The 21,485-nt window shown below is 44.2% G+C and overlaps 1 protein-coding gene across 2 annotated transcripts in view; it reads right to left on the bottom strand.

The window, feature by feature from the left end:
* Positions 1 to 21,485, bottom strand: part of ARHGEF26 (Rho guanine nucleotide exchange factor 26) — a 146,440-nt gene that overhangs the window by 13,315 nt on the left and 111,640 nt on the right. For both annotated transcript variants that reach the window (XM_082625676.1, XM_082625675.1), the window contains one exon: positions 9,189 to 9,398. In XM_082625676.1, coding sequence (XP_082481802.1) covers positions 9,189 to 9,398 — 210 coding nt within the window. The remainder of the gene's footprint in view (positions 1 to 9,188; positions 9,399 to 21,485) is intronic.

Genomic DNA, 21,485 nt, shown 5'->3' with positions numbered 1-21,485 from the left:
TTTGGCAAGTACCATCTAGTCTAATCTTTACAACCATTTTGCAAGTATTACCGTTATTATTCCGAATTTTTTCCAGAGGACGAAGCTGAAGTCTGAACTGTTAAGTGCCTGCTCACAGTAAAACTGCTAAGTGGTAGTGTCAGAATATAAGCCAGGCAGCCGGGGATCAAAGACGTGGTGCTCCCTAGCAGGTGCTCACAAACTAACGAGGGACGGCAGGAAGGGTGCGAACTGCAGTCTGCTGAAAGACAGACAGACTGAAAAGAAAATGAGGCTGGGCCCTGGTCGAGCTGGTGAGTCAAGTAGTAATGTGCACAGTTTATGTAAAAACGGATGACACTGTCTTGCTTTTAAAAACTCTGTCTCTAATACAGGACAAAAGCCTTCAGGGTGGTTTTATAAGGAACAAGTAAACCACAACCTCCTTTCAGATAATCCCAAGCAAACACTTAAATCTTTGATACGTCTTTGTTGGGTAAGATTTTTAAAATTCAGGCTCAACTAGAATTTCCAAAGTACAAAGGCAATTGAAAGCTAAACAATATCTTAAGGATGGAAGAGCTGTTTGCCAAGAGTAACCTAAAACGATCCATTTGCGTCTCCACATGCCACACCCAGACGTGTCAGACTCATCTTTGGCTTACCATGACATCTTCACATGGCCCTCACTGCTGTCTGCAGTCCTTCAGGTCAGACCTCCCAGCCGTGGACCATCTCTGGCATTTGAGTGGCCGGTCGTGGCAGCAGCCTCACCCTGCAACCAGTTTCTAGAAGTCCAGGTGCAATCTTCCACTCCTGTAGCATGCTGCCTGAATGCTAATGGCATCCCTTCGACATGGCAGCCCCTCACAGGGGCTCCAGAGGACAGAGCAAGACAGTCCTTATTGCCTCGCTGGAAGGAGCCGCTTCTTGAAATGTCTTCAATTGAATCAGTCCCACCCCCTCTGAGATGCCATCAAAACCGCATGACGTTACCCAGGGCTTCCGAGAGCCATGCCAAGGAGCTCCCTCCCATCACGAGGCAGAAAGCACTGCATCTCTAAAGCAGGGAGGAGACTCACTCCACATAAAATGGAACTCTTAAGAACAAGAAAACCCCGGGCCTAGACATACCCATTATTAAATTTAGATATCAAGTCCAAGGCTCACACCTGTTTTCTCCAGGGACGAGGTAAGACAACACGAATTCACAATCCATGCCACACCCAGCTGAGATTTCCCTTTGCCCCAAGTGCCAGAATCAGCAATGCCGCTAATGGGGACCCAGGGCAGATCAACTTCTAAGGCGCTCCTGACCCCTCCTTCCTTCAAACAACATTCACCAAGTCCCTGCCTTTGCAGGAGCCCTGTGCCAGGCTGGGGCTGCCAAGTGAGTAAAATGGAGCCTCTTGCTCTTCACAGCCTTCCTTCAATGAGGAAGCAGACAGAGCAAAAGACAAAGGCACACAGATTCAATTCAACGAGATGAGTTCAATAAGCTGATCCATTAAAGAAAACCCACAGGGCAAAAATCATCCTCATGAATGCTGTGCAACAAAGCCTTATAAAGCTGGACACCAGCTCAACTTAATAATTTAAAAAATCTAACCAAAGCAAAGTAGTTCCCCTAGCCCACTAAGAGTTCTAGAAATTTAGATTCCATGACATGTTATATAGTTAAATCAACTGTTTCCTGTTTATCATATCAAACAGCTCATGAGATCTAGTCTGGTCCAGAATCCTGAAGTTAACCTTAAGTGGGTCAATTACCTGTTTCCTTGGAAAAAAGACCCACACCATCACCTGCTCTCCTGTTTTACTGGAGGTCAGTGATGAGAAATCACCAAAGATTTAAGTATCTTGACGGGCACTGTACAAATGTAAAAGATTATTGGACATAGATTCAACGAAGAAAAAAATACTACAATCTGTAATAAATACATTTTTTTCCATACAAATTGTGATCTCTATATGTGGATTTTTCTTAAAGGATGAAGAGTATGTCAGACGACTATTTACAATTTTATCCCATCCTATTTACTTCCTGTTAATTAAATCATTAACAGAAGCAGGAAGAGAGCAAAAGACTGCCTGCAAACAATGCCCCTTTATCAGGAGGGCCCAGGAATGGGTTGTCAGAATGGCTGACAGGACTATTAGGCGTCTGGTTCAATTTGTGAGACAGAAACTTTGAAAAGGGCCTTTGCTTACAGCTGAAGGTGATTATATCTCATAGCTAAATAGAACGGGTGAAGAAAGTTTTCGTTCATTACTGAACGTGTCCTTGTGTCTCATCTCTGCACAGGCTGGACCCAAATGCCATCCAAATTCCATTATGGACTCAGGAAGCCAAGGACGCCACTTGCCACAGCGTTGCTCTGTGCCAGCTGCAGCTGTCTGGGCTTCATTTTAATGAAGGCAGACAAAGGGGGCTCTCGGCCTTCAACATTCCTCTTGGAAGGCCCAGAGGGAAAAGTGACATTAGTAAAACATTCCTCCCTTGTCCTTTTATCAAGGGTAAGCTTCTGTATTTTCCACCAACCACTGTCTCATTAATAATGCAATGACTTAAGATCTTTAACAAGCAAACAGATATAACCCGGTATGGCTTAGAGGTACATGCTAAAAAGAAAGTTTAACCACATCCTTGACAGAAAATGTTGAAAAACAAGTGGAATTTAGATAAAACTTGCTCTAGCAGCACAAAACAAACAAACAAACAAAAACCCCAGTGAATAGAGACTGATAGAGAGGAGCAGTATTTCTCTACATGCTGCTACTAGTCTACCTTGCCTTGGATATAGAAAAGCAAATTTTATTAGTTGTAGGGCAATTCCAAAAAATATTTATTGGGAACCTGCTACATACAAAGTGAGAAAAGGACAAAACTGAAGCTGAGTGTGGGGATTAGTAATAAAACCGTGAAGAACTGATTGGAGAGAAGAATGGTTAGGAGGCTTTGAGGGTGGTTCAAAAGATAAGGGATGTATGGGTTGCCCTGGGAAGGAGGTAGTGGGATGGAACCATGTGGGAAGATGCAACAGCGTTTCATACAGAAAGAACCAGTCCAGGATGGATCTGTTCAGATCTAGAAGCATCAGAAATGACACCAAGTCTCCAGACTGGGTAACTTGAAATGGTGTCAAGGGTACCATTCACAGAAATGTGTGTGTCAGGGAAAGCAGAGCGTACTGGTGATGACTGGTTCCAGACAGGCTGCATTTCTGAAGGGGAAGTGAAGAGGAAAGGTTACATGTGGGAGAAAAACTAAGAGCACACAGATAACAGCTTGAGAATGTCGCAAAAAGGGGGTTAATGTCAGAGCTGGGCAGCTAACAAAATTAAATGATATTAGAGGTAAAGAAAGTGGAAGACTGACCTGCTGGGTGTGGTACCTAGGAAGCCACTGCTCATCTTCTGATGGAGCGCCCTCAACTGGGTGGCAGAGGAAGACACCATACTGAAGACGGTCAAGGAGTAACTCAATATAGGGCGTCAGCTGCTCAAGCCAAAAATCCAAAGCATCATCAATTCCCCTCTTTCACTCACAGCCACCCCAACTCATCCTGTTCTTCAGTTGGTCCTGTTGTCTCCACCTCCACAATGTTAGGTTTCCATCTCCTCGCACAGACCACAGTCCATCTCAACATCAAGACTCCCGTGGACTGGGACTTCCCTGGTGGCGCAGTGGCTGAGAATCTGCCTGCCAATGCAGGGGACACGGGTTCGAGCCCTGGTCTGGGAAGATCCCACATGCCGCAGAGCAACTCGGCCCATGAGCCACAACTACCGAGCCTGCGCATCTGGAGCCCGTACTCCGCAGCAGGAGAGGCCGCAACAGTGAGAGGCCCGCGCACCGCGATGAAGAGTGGCCCCCGCTTACCACAACTAGAGAAAGCCCTCGCACAGAAACGAAGACCCAACACAGCCAAACAAAAACAAACAAACAAATAAGTAAATAAATTTATAAAATAAAATGCTCTGGGCTCCACCAGCCTCTCAACCACCCACTCTCTCCCTGGCTTATTCTGATCTAGCCAGTTTCACTACGTTCAAGCCAAGTTTGATGGCCTCGAACTTGTTTCTCTAGGAGTTTGGCACTTGCTGTGCCCTCTGTCTGGACCGTTCTGGCCCTGCATTTTCCCATGGATGGATTCCTTCCAGGCACTCAGGGCTCAGTCCCAAATGTCACCTGCAGAAGTCTTCCTCTGCCATCTAATTTAGAGGACAGATCCCCATCCCAGCACTTCACACTCCGGAATACATTCCTGGCTTTACTGTTTCCACTGCACTTATTTATTTTTAAAATTGGATGAAGAAATGCTTTCCCACCAGTTCACTGTAGGCCATCTGCCCAGGCAGCCTGGCAAAAGTTCAGTGCCACCAAAGTCACCTCCTTGAGGGCAGGAGGCACACAGGCATAGGTTCTTCAGTGGAACAGAAGCCCCCAGAGGGCAGGGGTCTGGTCTCTGCACTGTTCACTGCTACATCCCAGCACTTAGAATAGCACCTGAAAGGATGCAGGTGCACAACAAAAATTCACTGAGTAAATAGGGAGAAATGAAAGCTGCTCTCTTGAGAGGTGCAGCTGTAAAGGGAAGGAGAGACTTAGGGGTGAGTCGGGGGCCAGGAGCTGTACAGCAGAGGGTGGGCAAGACAGAAAACAGCAGGAGAAAAATGAACTAATAAGAGGGGCACACACAGCAAGCACTTGGAATTCTCGGGGACAAGATCACTGAGGGGCCTCCTTGTAGAGGAAAGACTTGGCACTTGGCGTGAGCCCTGAGAAGTAAAATATTTGGTAATTCAAGGAGTTCTGAGAAGGGCATTCCAGGAAGTAGAAAAAACATAGGCAGAGGAACAAAAAAGGAAGTTTTAAATGGAAGATAATTTGAGGGATGCAACATCTAGTCAGCATTTTATTATAAAATATTTCAAACCACATGATGCCTTAAATTTACCACCAACTTTTTCATTTTAAGTCTATGAACTTAAAAAGTCACATTTTAGTAGTTTTTCACATTTAATAGCAACTAGCTTCCTGGAGTTTCCCTTCCAGAGCCAAGTTGAGCAGCAAGATGGGGGTGGAATAGTCTCCAAGATGGCAGCTTCTCAGTAAGAAGCTTAGAATTTGTTATTAGAAAGAATTTCAGATTCAGGAAGGCCAAGGTCCAGTCCCATTTTGGCAGTAACTCACCTCCTGTGTGACTTTAGGCAAATCGCTTCACCTTTTTGAGTCTCATCTTACACCTGGGAGGAAACTGAGGGAGTTGGACTACAGACCTATAATTAGGGTCACAACGTATTTTATCGTCTAAAGACACTTTGGAAAGTCAAAGAGGGTGCTATTCTTAATTTTGCCAGAACAACAGACATAACACTGATCCCAAAGAAACCAAGATGTACAGTCATCTTACTTATATGCTTCAGCTCTGAAGCACCATCCTTTCTCTAGAAACAGCCAAGGCTCCCTTCATGCTCTCTAGCTGGCCCTGTGCCTGGCACATCCCAGATGCTCACTAAGTGTTTGCCCCATTTCCTTTTGGTGAGCTTTTCTGCATTCTTTATGTCATCAAAGCTATTGATCTGTTCTTCCACAACTTCACTGCCTTATAATACTTGAACCGTCCTTGGGCCAAACAGCTGCACCCACCCTTCCTTCGGCTGATTTCACATTCCCTATAGCCCCAGGTGCCTCTACTACCAACAGTTTCTCAAAGAAGGTAAATATTTAGGTACAAACCCTATTCTTTTTCAAACCAAAGAATAAGTAGCCAAAGAATGTAATCGACTGGTCTGAAATTCTGCAATTACTCAAGGCCTGGGTGGTGGTGAAAACCTTCTCAACTCGATTGCTAATGGACCATTTTAACCATGTATAACATAAAAGAGAGAAAAGTTAAAAAACATACTCACCTATACATCTGGCAAATCTTAGAAGCAAAGAAAACATCCTACATAGGCCAAAACTCTGATTGCTCAAAACCAGGTAACCCAGAGCTGGCCTGCACATTTCCAAATACAGCATGTAACAACTCACTAGACTTTTAAAAGTTGATTGGGTGTTTTTTGGTTTTGTTGTGTTTTCTTTTAAGGAAAGTGCATCCTGGCTGTCATATATTTTCTTTCAGTACCAATGATACTTTATGCCTTGTAGGTTTAAAAGTATTTCTCCAGTTATTTACTTTAACTGTAATTGAGTTGGGGGGGGAAGGGAGTGAGGGAGTCACTCCTTCCGTACCCAAGGAGACAGCCGCCCCTCGCCCCTTCTGGAATGTTCTCTTGCTATTAATTAAAGAACTACAAATATGAGTCATACCCACGGGTTTACGGGTGACATAACTAGATAATCTGAGAACATTTCTCATTGAGGAAATGAACATCCATTCAGTCCATGGCAAGATCAAAAGGCAAGAGGGTGGAACAAAGGCTACAGAACATCCCAGGAAAGGATCTAGCCTTGGTGTAAAAACTGGACATGCTGGTTTACAGCCTACTCTCTTGGAATAATCTCAGAAACCAGCAGTAGAGATTACATAAATTATGAACGAGACAGTCAGGAAAAGCTCTGCTGATAAAGAGCAAACGATCCTTATAAACACAGAGAAAAGGAAAATGTAAAGCGAAACCAACAACACTTTCTCCCTTACTAAAAAAGACAAAATAAAACCTTCATTTCTGAGAATTCTTTATAACAAGCAGTAATCTCCAAAGTGTTTAAAACTTTTTCATCTTCAAAGTCCTTTAAGATCCAAAGGTCAGGCATATTAAATTCTCTCTTTTAAGAGAGGCTTCCCCAAACAGAAGAGGTCTAGGTCTGTCTTCGCAGGCCAAGGGGTTTAATCATTTTTAGAGTCAAAGAAATGCCTTCCTCAGCCCTGGTCTTGGGTGTGTCCCCTGCTGGTCACCTGCACAGACCAGCAAGCACTGCACCTCCCGGAGGTGCCCTCCCCAGAGGGGAAAACACAGAGGAGCATCCTTGGAATGCAGCAGGGCTTTCCAGCCGTTTCCTGGAAGAATTCTGGGACCTTAGGAAGAGGTATTTCTTTGTTTTATAAACAAACACAGAGGATGACGCTCCTTTTCTTATTCATTCCCTCTGTTAGCTCTTGAGCGCCTTTGGAATACTCTCTTTCGGCTGTTTTTAAATCTCAAATAGCTTTCTATCACCCTGCCCCTCTTGGTTTTCTTCACCCTTGGAAAAGTTACTTCTAGTGCCAAAAACATGAAATGAGCATTTATCGTTTTTATGTGGATGGCTTTTTTTTTTCTTTTCTTATATCTCTCTAACAATCCAGGGACCCTGTTAAAATACTCTTAAAAAGTGGAGATTATCTCTTTGGGTTGGCTTTCGCTAAGGTTCTGTTACAGTCTTAGGGTTGTTATTCAAGACCTGCCAATCCATTTTAATCACACCACGTAGGAGCCAAGTGGGAGACGGTGTAGGAACCCCAGGGGACCAAGAATTAGGGAACTTCTCCTTTCCCTCCACTGTTCCACCCTCTGACCCAACATAATACCTGCCTATGATTGTTCTAAGAGGAGGTTTCCAGTTTCCAAACAAATGGGTCAACTATCTCTAAATGGACAAAGTCGTGATGTAACCGAACAGGACCCTACAGGGCCTTCCCAAGACAGACAGCACCCCGACTCCGCCAAAACCCTCTGTTTTTGCTCCCCTCTGAAGAACCTAGGTAACAGTACCTGATGCACATTTCCTGAGTTGTTTTACAGATGCTAAAACCACCACCAAATGGAAGAACTTAACTACTTGATGATCGTGAGCCCCCCAGACCGACTGGCACCTAAGGATTCATAATGTCAACCACCGTGTTACCTCAACACCAACCAACCAGAGAATTGTGCACGAGCTGATCACATACCCTGTGACCCCCTCCCTCACGTGGTCTTTCCTTCGGGGATTTCAGGGTTTTTAGAGTGCGAGTCACCCATCCTCCTGTATTGGTGCCTTTACAATAAACACTGCACTTTCCTTCACCACAACCCGGTGTGTCGGTAGATTGGCTTTACTGTGCACGGGCAAGCAGACCCAAGTCTGGTTCAGTAGCAGCACGGGGGGACTTGACAATGAAGCCCCATTCCCTTCATCCTGTGTGAGGATGGACTGCCTACTAACTGCTGGTGAAACTGCAGGCACAAACAGGGTGGCTTCTGCCTCTGCATAAACTCTGGATGGGAAAGAGGGATCATCAACATGTTGATGAAACTGCCCACCTTGGCTAGGCACGATGATAACCACTTGCATTGAGTTGTCTCACAACAGGAGGTCCTGATAAGGACACGGTACTGCCGTGGAAAACTAACCAGGAGAATTCAGGAGGGGCCGAAAGGAGGGAGGAGATGCCAGCCCATAATGTGCGCCAACCTCCCAGAAACAGTCATGCTAGAACCATCTTGGCTGAGACATGTGCGAACCACCAGAGAGGACCCTGGGTCAGATCAAATATGGGCACAAGCAAGATGATTGGTCAGAGACAACCCAGAAACTAACCCCATTACCATAAAACCTGAGACCGAGAGCCACATGGCAGAGCAGTCCTCCTGGGTTCCCTGACCCTGCTGCTCTCCGCCCAGGCACCCCTTCCCAATAAAGTGTTTTGCTTTTTCAGTACGTGTGTCTCCTCAGACAATTCATTTCCAAGTGTTAGACAAGAGTCCATTTCCTCGGGCCCTGGAAAGGGTTCCCCTCCCTGCAACAAACATATTTCCCCAAACTGAGTATCTCTTTTGACAGAAATCACTGGTCTTTCTGCTGCCTGGTCGAAGGTAGGTGATACAAAATGACTTCAATTTCAGTAGCTAAGAAAACTCAGGCCTAGGATCAAACTACCAGTTAGGTCATATTCCTAGGGCTCCTGGGTCATAATTTTATCAATGATTAAAATAAAATGATTTTTAAAACACTCTGTAAATATAAAAGCACACCACCTAAAGCACAACACATCCATCAGGAGTCATGGGATGAAAATAACACTATCCATCTCTCAGGACACTGAGAAGATCACAGTGAGAAGACAAGCATCTGTATAAAGCACCCAGACCTATGCTTGGTGCGTAACAGGTAATCAATAAAAAAAAATAAATAGTAGGTAGAGTTTACTGTTTTGAGGGAGTCTGTGGACCAAGGGTAATTAGGTAGGGAAGACCGACAGCAGATATTCTGAAACCCTCTCCTCGCACATACTTACTGAGTCTCAGCGCCCAGCAGCATCTCCACTTTCTCGTTCACGTGGTTACTAAGGACGGTCAGCGTAAAGAGGTGACTGGCAGAGTTCTGTCTTGAATAAAGCACTGTGGAACTGTTCTTCCCTGGAGAAGAATTAAGCTCTTCACTGTCACAGGACTCCACCAGTAGCTGATCTCTTAAGGAATAATCATTGACATTGTAACTTTCTTCACTGTAAGGAAGAGGGAAAAAGAACACATCAGTAATTCAGTGGATGACTCTGACATCGGTTTCCAAATCACATTTTGGGGGAAGGTGGCAGGGGAGGGAAGGAGGACAGGGAGAGAATGATTTATTTTATTTTTTATTTTTTAATTTTATTATTATTATTTTTTGCGGTACGCAGGCCTCTCACTGTTGTGGCCTCTCCCGTTGCGGAGCACAGGCTCCGGACACGCAGGCTCAGCGGCCATGGCTCACGGGCCCAGCCGCTCCGCAGCATGTGGGATCTTCCCAGACCGGGGCACGAACCCGTGTCCCCTGCATCGGCAGGCGGACTCTCAACCACTGCGCCACCAGGGAAGCCAGTGAATGATTATTTTAAAATAGGAATTGGACTCTGAATTAATCTACTGATGACGAGTCAATACAACCCTCCAAAATTAAACCTGTTAATTACTATTTTTCTGTAGTATACTAAATTGTATCTTACATATAAAAGCAATATTAAAAACAATTATTAGCACCTACTGTATAGCACAGGGGACTCTACTCAATTTTCTGTAATGGCCTATATGAGAAAAGAATCTAAAAAAAGAGTGGATATATGTACATGTATAACTGATGCCCTTTGCTGTACTAACACAACATTGTAAATCAAATATACTCCAATAAAAATTTAAAAAAAAAATTATTAAACCCTCTACGTGTTATTTTACATTTTCCTGGCATTTCCTTGCAACAAGTGAGACACGCATGCATCATGGTAAGGCTTGAACAGCTATACTTCCCCAGCCTTACCCCCATCCGCAGGATAGAGGTCGTCCCAAACCTACTCACACTCCGGGTAGCGAAGCTGCCCTCGCAGCCTCCAAACCACCAGGCACAGGAGGGAAGAACAGCCCCAGAGGTCTGCTCGCTTCTGGCAAGATGCCCAGCCCATCCTTCTCTCTAACATGCATGGCCTCACCACCTGTTCAGAAATCACAAGGACTGATCCCGCCACGCCCTCTATCCCTGCTTATGCCCAAGACCGCCTGGTATACTTCATTCCCCTGAATGTACTCTCACCTGCACAGTGCTGTGAACATGCCTCATCGGTCCTCACCTTCCTAAGCCCCTCGGCTGAAGCATTCCACTGCATCCTCTGGAAATGCACCTCATTTAGGGAATCCAGCAAAATCTTCTAAATCCTCAGCCTCTTCTCTGAACTCTCCCTTTACCTTCTTGCCTTAACAGAAACTTGGCTCTTCTAGAGAGCGCAGCCTCCTCGGAAGGCTCTCTGCCTGCTTGAGTCTCATTACTCCTAGACAATGATCGCTTCCTCCTCCCAGAAGGTCCCCAGCTTTGATGCTCATGCCATCAGTCTCTATCTCATCATCACAGTCATCTCCAGGCCCCTGGACCATGCCTCATCCTCACTCATGCGTTTAGTTGCTGGCTTACTGTCACTCTCCAACACTACTTTCTTGAATTTCCATGTGGCAATCCTTCCATTACCCCGGCCTCTCAGTTCCTTGACTTCCCCTTCAACAATCAACCTGGTCACTACCACCACCTGCAACCTCTCTGCAATCCCAACGTCAAACACCTCTGTCTAACCAGCCCCGCCAATCTCTTTGACTCACCTCTTGTAATCCTCAACCTCAACAATTTTAACCCACCATATTCCTACAACCCACTCACTCCACCACCTTTCCCTCCACCCTTAAACCCTTCATGTCCTCTCTCATTCATGCTTATTCACTTATCCAACTTGAATTTCTTGATACCTACTTACAATCACTCCTTGCAGACACACTCATTTCCTTGGCAAATCCCAACTCTGGTTAGATACACCTCCCCTCTATTCTCTATCTGTACTCTCAGCTGAACATGGCAGAGCTCAATAATAACTGCTGAGTAAATGGATGACCATGCAATACATTTTAGTGTATTCTAGGAACCATATTGGAAAATTACCTTACCTAATAATAAATGCAAATGTATGAACTCAGGAGAGCTAAGAGATAAAAAAAATCCTTGTGCCCAACTATACTAGGAATTTCAGAATAGGCCATTTTGTTCAAGATTTCTTAGGAAGTTTTTCATTCGGTGGTGGGCATCTGCCTGTCAACCACTCCCTGTAACTCTCCTTTAAAAACTTTATAATCATTTAAAAAATTTAGTTTGATAGATTCTTCCCCCTCCAAAACCAGCAAACACAGTTACATCATCTATAAAAGCAAAATACTGCCTTTTGATCAAGTCTGTTTGTTGCTAGGGGAATCATCTGTATTAACTGAAAGTTCACATGGCAAGATCACCTCCAAAGCTCCCCTGAGACTGCCGACGGACCAGCACAACCATACTCAGAATATATAAAATATTTCTCATATCAAAATGAGGCTTATCAAAGGTCACATAATTTTTATAAAAGGAGGAAGCAGGGTAATACACTTTACAAACAAACAACGTTATACTTTTAAAAGACCGTGTTTACCAGAAACAAAGCAGTCGATTTTTGGCAAAGCTGGTGTCAGGCTGCACCCCGCAGGTCTACAAGCCTCGTAGCTGCCCAGCCTCGAGACCGAAGAAAGAGCACGGAAACAGCGACAGAGACATCAGTGGTTTATTGGAGAGGGGATCTCACACATCCGAAACATCTGCGCCCTGTGCTGCAGACGGCAGGCGGGACAGGGCAGCAGTCTTCATTGCTCGGGGCGGTGGAGAAAGAGGCTACCATTTATAGGGGGAAGTGACGCCAGGTGGGTTTATCAGTTACCAGGGAGACCAGCAGCTGGGGCACATCACTCACAGCCCCTCAGGTTAGTGACCATCACGAGGGTAGAGGTTTCTCTTTAATAAACTAGCAGATGGAATCCTTCTGGCCTGATGATTAGAACCATCACTAGCTGGGGCAGGGGGCAAGCACGTTCCTGTGAGTTAGGTATAGGTAGGTGGCACTGCTCCAGCAGGGGATGTACAGAGAACAAGAGAACAGCCATCTTGAGTGGCCTGACCATACAGCAAGTAAAGCTTATAATATTGTCTAGATAGCTCAGACACAGATGTAGTAAAACCCAGGACTCAGGATCAAACCAAAAAGTAAAAAATAAAGACAAAAGCAAAACCTCAACAACAACATCAAAAACAAGAGAAAAAAACAAGATAAACAAAGACTTGCTTGTTACTGAACTCTCTCTGCACCTCTGAGTTACTCTTTTGGTCCAACTCACAAGTTGAAAAAGATGACCTTTTAGTTAAAGACGCCCATTTCCAGTTAAAAATAATTCTGCTTCAGACAGAGAAATCCAAGCTCCTTAATGCTGCACACATGGGGTATGTAGGCAGTGCCCTAAATAATGACATTGCAAAGGTATTCTTTGTATTCCCAAAGAAATAAAAGGCAAAGAAATCTATATGCTATAAAGCCATCATTCAAGATGACTCAAGTTCCAAAAAGTCGTCAGCATAAAGTGGCTTTACTTACTAGGTAGTCCCCAGAAGAATTCAAGACGAAGAGTTCACAGGCAACTAATGTAAACAAATATGAAAAAACTAGTTAAGTCTTATTTTCCCTCTTAATTTTCAGAGTTCATATTTCTCCCAGTGTTTGCCTAAATACAACCGTGTTTGCCTAAATCCAAACAATACCAGCTATTGTTGTTTCATCGATGTGTTGAATCTTTGTCTTTGGGGGGGTTATTAGAGACAGAAGAAGTAGACAAGTTAATAGAATGGTTTTTGTTTGTTTGTTTGTTTGTTTTGCGGTACGCGGGCCTCTCACTGTTATGGCCTCTCCCGTTGCGGAGCACAGGCTCCGGACATGCAGGCTCAGCGGCCACGGCTCACGGGCCCAGCCGCTCCGCGGCATGTGGGATCTTCCTGGACCGGGGCACGAACCCGCGTCCCCTGCATCGGCAGGCGGACTCTCAACCACTGCGCCACCAGGGAAGCCCTAGAATGGTTTTTTAATTGTTCTCTTAAGCCATGACAACTACAATGCCATTACGACCTAGGGTGACTGTTTGATCCAGTTTATACCTGTGGTCTCTCAGATGTCCAGTTGGGATGATAAAGAGCAGCCACTTTGGGCTTCCCTGGTGGTGCGGTGGTTGGGAGTCCGCCTGCGGATGCAGGGGACGCGCGTTCGTGCCCCGGTCCAGGAAGATTCCACATGCCGCGGAGCGGCTGGGCCCGTGAGCCATGGCCGCTGCGCCTGCGCGTCCAGAGCCTGTGCTCCGCAACGGGAGAGGCCACGACAGTGAGAGGCCCGCGTACCGCAAAAAAAAAAGAAATGAGCAGCCACTTTATTTATAGCTATGTGAGTTCACCTCAAGGTATCCGTGTCTACACACCTGCACATCTGGGTCACTGAATGTGCCTGGACACAGGACTTTCCCACTGTTTTGCCTTCTGTATCCAAAATAAGATGCAGGAAACAAGTTTGCTTTTTTTTTTAAACTGATTCAATAGCAGTCACCCAATATCATTATTTCATCTAGACCTGCAAACATCTTCATTATGTGATACATAATGTCCACAACTTCTTCACTACTCCTTTAATGAATTTAATATAAAAAACTTGATTTAACAGTAGTCAAGTAAGTTGATGATTCATCCTTGTCAGCTATTATTCAAACCCAATGGAATAAAAACTGAAAAGGAGCTCACTCTAGCTAGCGTGTTTGTGCTCTCCCACACACACACTCACTTAATCTCATAAAGGTTCAAAATAATATTTTCCCCTCTCTAAATCTGCTAAATACTGAGTGAAATTCATTCTCCTCATGTCAGCCAGCACCTACTGTCTCTCTCATGCTAATACAGAAGGATAACTGTTAAAATATGGGCTTAAGCAGAAAGAAGAGGAACGAATCAGTCAGATGCAGCCATTTACAACCCCACTTCCTCCTCTGCCGACCCACTTACTGTGTCCAGTAAGTACAAAGCAAGCTCAGCTGGGCTGGGAAAGATGCTCCTTTCCTAGGGAAGTTGATGCTAATCAGACTTCCCCATGTTTGTTTCTTCCATTTAACACACATATGGTTTACACAGTCTCTGAAACAATTTGGATCATGCAATTAGGAAGTTAAACTGCTCAGAAAAAGGCAAATGGAAAAACCACCTTTCCTCGCACAGAGAAGTTTATATGTAGACTTCCTCTGATTGTCTTAGACGGGCTCCAAGTTTACCAGCTGCTCATGAAACAAGCGGCAGCTTTGTGCAAGCAGAGGCTCCTATCAGGCGCAGCAATCAAATCTATACAAGCCTGTTGCTCTGTGGTATAAACAATGATGGGTCTCCCTGTTGAAACCCACTTAAAAGTCCTAGTAACCTTTGTTGAGATTCCTTTCTTTTCTTAACAAGATAAAGAACTATCAATAGAGAACAGGATATGGTGGTAAATAAGTACCTCAATTATTCTTCCCTTGGAAGGCGTTCTTTTGTTAAGCAGCTCGATAGTGTTTGGTTCTACTACATGCTACCTAACAGCAAGGGCTGAAAACTGATACACCTTTTTGAGAATAGTGGATTTCTTTTTTTTTTTAGTTAATTAATTTATTTGTTTATTTTTGGCTGCTCTGGGTCTTCATTGCCGTGCGCAGACTTAGTCTCTAGTTGCAGCAAGTGGGAGCTACTCTTTATTGTGGTGCGCAGGCTTCTCACTGTGGTGGCTTCTCTTATTGCAGAGCACAGGCTCTAGGTGCACGGGCTCAGTAGTTGCGGCACGTGGGCTCAGTAGTTGTGGCTTGCGGGCTCAGTAGTTGTGGCTTGCGGGCTGTAGAGTCCAGGCTCAGTAGTTGTGGCGCATGGGCTTAGTTGATCCGCGGCATGTGGGATCTTCCCAGACCAGGGCTGGAACCCTGGCAGGGAAGATTCTTAACTGTGCCACCAGGGCAGTCCCAACAGTGGATTTCTTAAAGTGATTATTATGGAGCACTTTGAACTTTCTCTCCCACAGATTTCTATAAAGGTGGGAATTTTTCATACTGGGCATATATTTATTACTTTAAAATCAGGACAGTATTTACAACTGCATACAACATACATACACTTTTAGAATACCAAAGCTGCGTATGTACATACTCAGTAGTGAGTGCGGGGTGACAGACACCCAGCTCCACTCAGGACTTACTCTGGGAAGGTGGGGGAGGAAGAAGGGATGATGATGAAGAGGCTTTAGCTATACCTGCAGTGTTTTATCAGGGCTTTTGTTTAAAAAGAAGAGATCTGACAGCAATATAGCAAAAAATTTGTATCTGTTAAACAATGGATGATAGGCATGTTAGTGTTCGATAATTTTCTGTATGTTTGAAATATTTTGCAATTCAAGGAAAAAAATTTTTAATAATAAATGCATAGACATGAAGACTATCATCATTCCACATGTCTGTGGATGACTGAGGGTATAGGTGAAGGGACTCTTGGGCAATGGAATTATTTTGGCCCTATAAACAACTGATTATTTGCATATAACATCACTGACTGAAAATATAAGGTAAGAGTGAATTCACTAAAGTGTCTGGGTTAAAAAGAAAAAGGCTTTTCTGAGACTTCCCTGGTGGTCCAGTGGCTAAGACTCTATGCTCCCAATGCAGGGGGCCTGGGTTCAATCCCTGGTCGGGGAACTAGATCCTAGATCCCGTATGCCACAACAACAACAACAAAAAGATCCTGCAGGCCACAACGAAGATCCCGCAGACCACAACGAAGATGCCGCAGGCCACAACTAAGACCCAGCGCAGCTAGCTAAATAAATAAACGAATAAATAAATGTATTTTCCATATATGAATGAATAACACTCAGAAAATATAATGGAAGAAGTGATCTTATTTATAATAGACACGAAACCCACAAAATATTTAGAATTAAACTTAACACGTTTCTCCTCTATGAAGACAGCTTTCAAATACTTTAGAAGAAGGCCTGAATGGATAGAAAAGTTTGATATTAAAGAGGTATCAATTCTTCCTAAATTAATATATAATTTTGCCACCATCTCATTGAAAAAAATCTCAGGATTTTGGGGGGCAGCAAGGACGGGGAATAGTCAAGCTGATTTTAAAACACACAGAAAAATAAACATGTAAGAACAGTCAGATTGTGAAAGAAAATGAAACTGAACGAGCCATATGATATATTAAAGACATATTTTAAAGCTACAGTAATTCAAAGACTGAGACTGATAGGTATTAGCTGACAGACGGACTAGTGAAACAGAACAGTGGCTTCACAAATAGACCCCAAATACATCTGAGATATAAGTGACATTTCAAATCTGTGGAATATTGATGGTTTAGTCAACAAATAATATTGGGACATCTGGAGAAACATCTGAAAAATTTTTAAAAGCTGCCTCCCAATCTCACTCCATAAACCAGGGTACTTCCTTGGGTCCAAGCTCTGGGTACCTAACAGTCATGAAGAAGAGGTAGTGATGGAACAGGTCTTCCTGTGGGGCCTTGTGACCAGGGGGTTGCTTTTACACATGCAAATACCATCGGAAGGGTTCCCACCTTACCCCTTATGAGCAAACATCTTACGTTAATAAGGATGACCAGGAATGAGAAATAGGCTAGATGACCAAGACGGAACCAGGAATATGAAAGCAAAGATGGAGACGGGGAAAACGAGAAGAAGGGTTGGAGTATAAAGACCAGCTTTCCTACCCTCCTGCTCAAGTCAGCCTTATCTGTGAGTTGTCTCACCTTCCACCTTGCGTTGTTCTGGAACTTTCAGAGCCAAAATCTGACAGATTGGAAGGAGAACTTCCAATTCTTCCTTTTGTAAAAGAGTTAAATTTAAAAGAAAAGATGCTAGTAAGGATTATCCAAAACAAAACACAATGATTTTCTGGCTCTATCGTCAAAAGTAACATTTATTTTTCACCTAGGCGGTAGCTCCTTTTCCATAGGCTTTGTTTAAAACATTCACACAGTTTCCCTGTGCTGAAAAAAATCTTTACTTGAATCTGCTCGTCAAAAGACAAACGTCGGGCTTCCCTGGTGGCGCAGTGGTTGAGAGTCTCCCTGCCAATGCAGGGGACACGGGTTTGTGCCCCGGTCCGGGAAGATCCCACATGCCGCGGAGCGGCTGGACCCGTGAGCCATGGCCGCTGGGCCTGCGCGTCCGGAGCCTGTGCTCCACAATGGGAGAGGCCACAACAGTGAGAGGCCCGCGTACCACAAAAAAAAAAAAAAAAAAAAAGGACAAACGTCTCCTGAGCTAGCAGCTGCCTGCGTTTTCTGCCCACATGCCAGCAAAACTGCTCCCCAAAGCCATGGCGGCCCAACACCCTACCAAATCCAGTGACCGGATGTCACCACTGTTCACCTACAGAACTTGATGAAGCTGAGCACCTATGACATCCTGAAACTCTATCTTCCTCTCCTAATGCCTTCTGCAACAGTTCTAAGTCATCCTTTTATATGGCCATTCTCTAAGATCCTCTCCTAGACCCTCCTGCTTTTCTCTCAGCGATTTATAACGACTCTGCCATTTTCCCCATGTGCAGATTCACAGAAGTCCGTGGGGTTTTATAAAATCAAAGAGATTCTTCCCATTTCCCTTCAAGACGCGGTACAAGAATTCTTCCTCTGCAGATTTCAACTTGTTTCTCTTCCCCTTCTGAAAACATGACTGCTAAATCCCCACACTTGATCTTGGGCTTAACTGGAATAAGAATACCCTAGTTAAACATTTCTAGGATGGAGGAGATTGGATTATGCTGAAATTTACTTTGAGTTAAGAGGTTAAAACACTTTTTTCACATGACTGAAGTTGATTTCAATTTTAAATCTTGGTTTTAGAATTAAACAAATTTTTAGTAGAAGAATGTACAATTTTAAAGTGATAAAGTACAGTATAACAGGTAAGAGTACAGACTTGATTGAGAATGTCTGGTAAGAATCCCAATTCCATCACTCACTCACTTTGTGATCTTGAGCAAGTTACTGATCCTCTCTGTGTTTTCTCATATGTAAACTGGGGATAACAATACCCATCTCTTAGGATTGCAGGGAGAATTAAGTGAGATAATACATTTATTATCTTTTTGCATGTAGAGCTTTTACAATCATGCCTGGCTTACCGTCAGTAAATGTTATTAGCTATTATTTCAAATCTTCCTGCAGAACATCATGCCTTTAAATTGCCTGGCATTTTGTTAAAAGCCTAAGAATTAGAGGTGCTTTGCAAATGAGTCAGCGGACTAAGCATAATTAGAGCTAAATACCTGTGTCAAGAAATTCATAATTCATGATATTTACCCAAAACCTGATTTCAAACAGACTTATTTGCTCAGCTCCTCAAAATAATTCTGAAGACTAACAAACATGCCACACGCATGTTATGAACATTAACCTACAAGTCTTTGTGAACAGTTTTCATTTCTCTTAGGATGGAACATTGCATGGAATTGCTGGGTCATATGGTAAACTGCTTAACTTTTTAAGAAACTGCCAGAACACTTTCCAAAGTGGCTGTATCATTTTAAATACATTCTCACCAGCAGCGTATTAGGGCTCCAGTTTCTCTACATCCTCACCAACGCTATCTTTTTGTGGGCCTCTCACTGTTGCGGCCTCTCCTGTTGCGGAGCACAGGCTCCGGACGCGCAGGCTCAGCAGCCATGGCTCACAGACCCAGTCACTCCGCGGCATGTGGGATCTTCCCGGACCGGGGCACAAACCCGCGTCCCCTGAATCGGCAGGCGGACTCCCAACCACCGTGCCACCAGGGAAGCCCCCTTACTGCCTTTTCTTTATCCAAGATACTCAAAGTTAATTTTCCAAGGAAGGAGTTTATTCTGCAGAGACAGAGGGACAATGTCAGGTGGCCTCAGCTTTCTATAATGGGAAAGCTGTCAAAATGGAAAAACTCAAAATGGGGCCAAATCAGGCCATGACCCTTTCCAGGGAGTCTGCACCGCTTTAAGCTACTGGGCATTCAAACTACTTAGGAGAATGCAAGTTCTAACTTAAATCCCTGCACTCCTGATAATCATCAGGTAGAATTTTATTACAGAAAATCCTTCTTTGAAAACCTGAGGATTTGTAATGTGTCACAGAGTTCAAGTTATGTCAATACATGCAATATTTATGGAACTAGGAATCAGGAAGTGGAAAGCTCCTTTCTTAAATATCTGCGGGAAGGAAATGTTATGAAAAGGAAATGCTCTTCCCCACACTCCGACACTAGATTAGCTAAAGGTAGAGAAAAGCTCACAAAAGCAGTTTGGTACCACTTCTAACTTTCTCCCACGACCAGTAAAACTATAAAAATATTCACTTAAAAAAATCTTGCTTTGAAAAAGTTATTCATCAAAGCAAACAGAAAAGGTGCAAGTTTCTAGGCTATTTTTCCCAATAACATTATAGGATAGGGGAAAGATGATAATATTCTAGAAAAATGAAATTGAGAAGTAATGAACATAAATTGTTAAGAGAGAAGGTTTTAGAGTCAAAGACTCAGATTAGAATCCTGGCTTTGATGAGAGACCTTGAAAAGAGACTTTATCTCTCTCTGCCTCAGTGTCCTCATCTGTAAAATGGAAATAATACTAGGTTGCTGTGATAACTCAATGGTATATTGCATATACACTCTGAGCACAATTAATGGCACACTGTAACGTGCAATAATATAGGCGCTTATCATCATTATTACTATTACTACTCATCTAACTATAGGGATACCCCAAAACATCATGGCTAGATCATTTGTGGGTACAGAATCCAGGAGAAGAATGAAAGAAACAAATCAGGACACAATTACGTTGACTGGTATGGATAACAAGGCTAGACTAGATTTCTGCATTCTTTTGGTACTGTGCCTAACACCCAGACCAGGCCAATCTATCTGCAGCTCTAAGGGCACAGCAGGGCTGACTGGAGAAAAAAACGCACTACCAACGAGATATTCACATGAACCACAGCGGGAGGACTAATACCAGCCAAGGGGAAGTGGGTTCTAAATCTCCAGTCACTTCTGGATTTTTCTGAACCCACCCCCCAACCCCATTTATCTCAAAGGCAATGTATTAGTTCTTTTAAAGAGTTCTTGGGACTTCTCTGGAGGTCCAGTGGTTAGGACTCCATGCTTCCACTGCAGGGGGCACAGGTTCGATCCCTGGTTGGGGAACTAAGACTCCACAAGCCACGCAGAGTGGCCAAAATAAAAACTCCTCCTGTATTCCAAACTACCCATGTTAATTGGTGTTCTGTGGAAAAGAGAGTTTCCTAGTTGTGGCTGGAACTACCTACTATCAAATGACTGCTTCCTCCCCCTGCTTCACGGCTAATCTGAAACAACCCTGGCTGTCTGATTCCCCTGTCGTATGCTGCTTTCCCAGCCTCCTTTATAAGGACAAGTTTTGTGAACCAAGACTGACACGTGAAATACAAGAAGTCTTCTGGGCTTCCCTGGTGGCACAGTGGTTGAGAGTCTGCCTATCAATGCAGGGGACACGGGTTCAAGCCCTGGTCCAGGAAGATCCCACATGTCACAGAGCAACTAAGCCCATGCACCACAACTACTGAGCCCGTGTGCCACAACTACTGAAGCCTGTGGGCCTAGAGCCCACAAGCCACAACTACTAAGCCCATGCGCCACAACTACTGAGCCCGTGTGCCACAACTACTGAAGCCCGTGAGCCACAACTACTGAAGCCTGCAAGCCACAGGTACTGAGCCCACGTGCCACAATTACTGAGCCCGTGAGCCACAACTACTGAAGCCCACAGGTCACAACTACTGAGCCCGCAAGCCACAACTACTGAGCCTGCGCTCTAGAGCCTGCGTGCCACAACTACTGAAGGCTGCACACCTAAAGCCCATGCTCCACAACAAGAAAAACAACTGCAAGGAGAAGCCGCGCACCGTCATGAAGAGTAGACCCTGTTTGTCGCAACTAGAGAAAAGCCCGGGCACAGCAAGGAAGACCCAACTCAGCCAAATATAAATAAATAATTTTTTTTAAAAAAAGAAGTCTTCTGAAGACTGTCTGAGAAAGGTTTTCCTCTGCTGATAAAAAGAAAAGCCACTTGAGAAAAACAGTCCCTTTGGCCAGGCTCTATTCTTCACCCTTGTCTCCCTCCTATGTCTTTGCATGAAATGA

The sequence above is a fragment of the Mesoplodon mirus genome (assembly GCF_964341445.2).
Source record: "Mesoplodon mirus genome assembly, chromosome: 6".
Taxonomy (NCBI): Eukaryota; Metazoa; Chordata; class Mammalia; order Artiodactyla; family Ziphiidae; genus Mesoplodon; species Mesoplodon mirus.
Note: the sequence above shows the minus strand (reverse complement) of the source record. Positions and strands in the feature narration are given on the sequence as shown.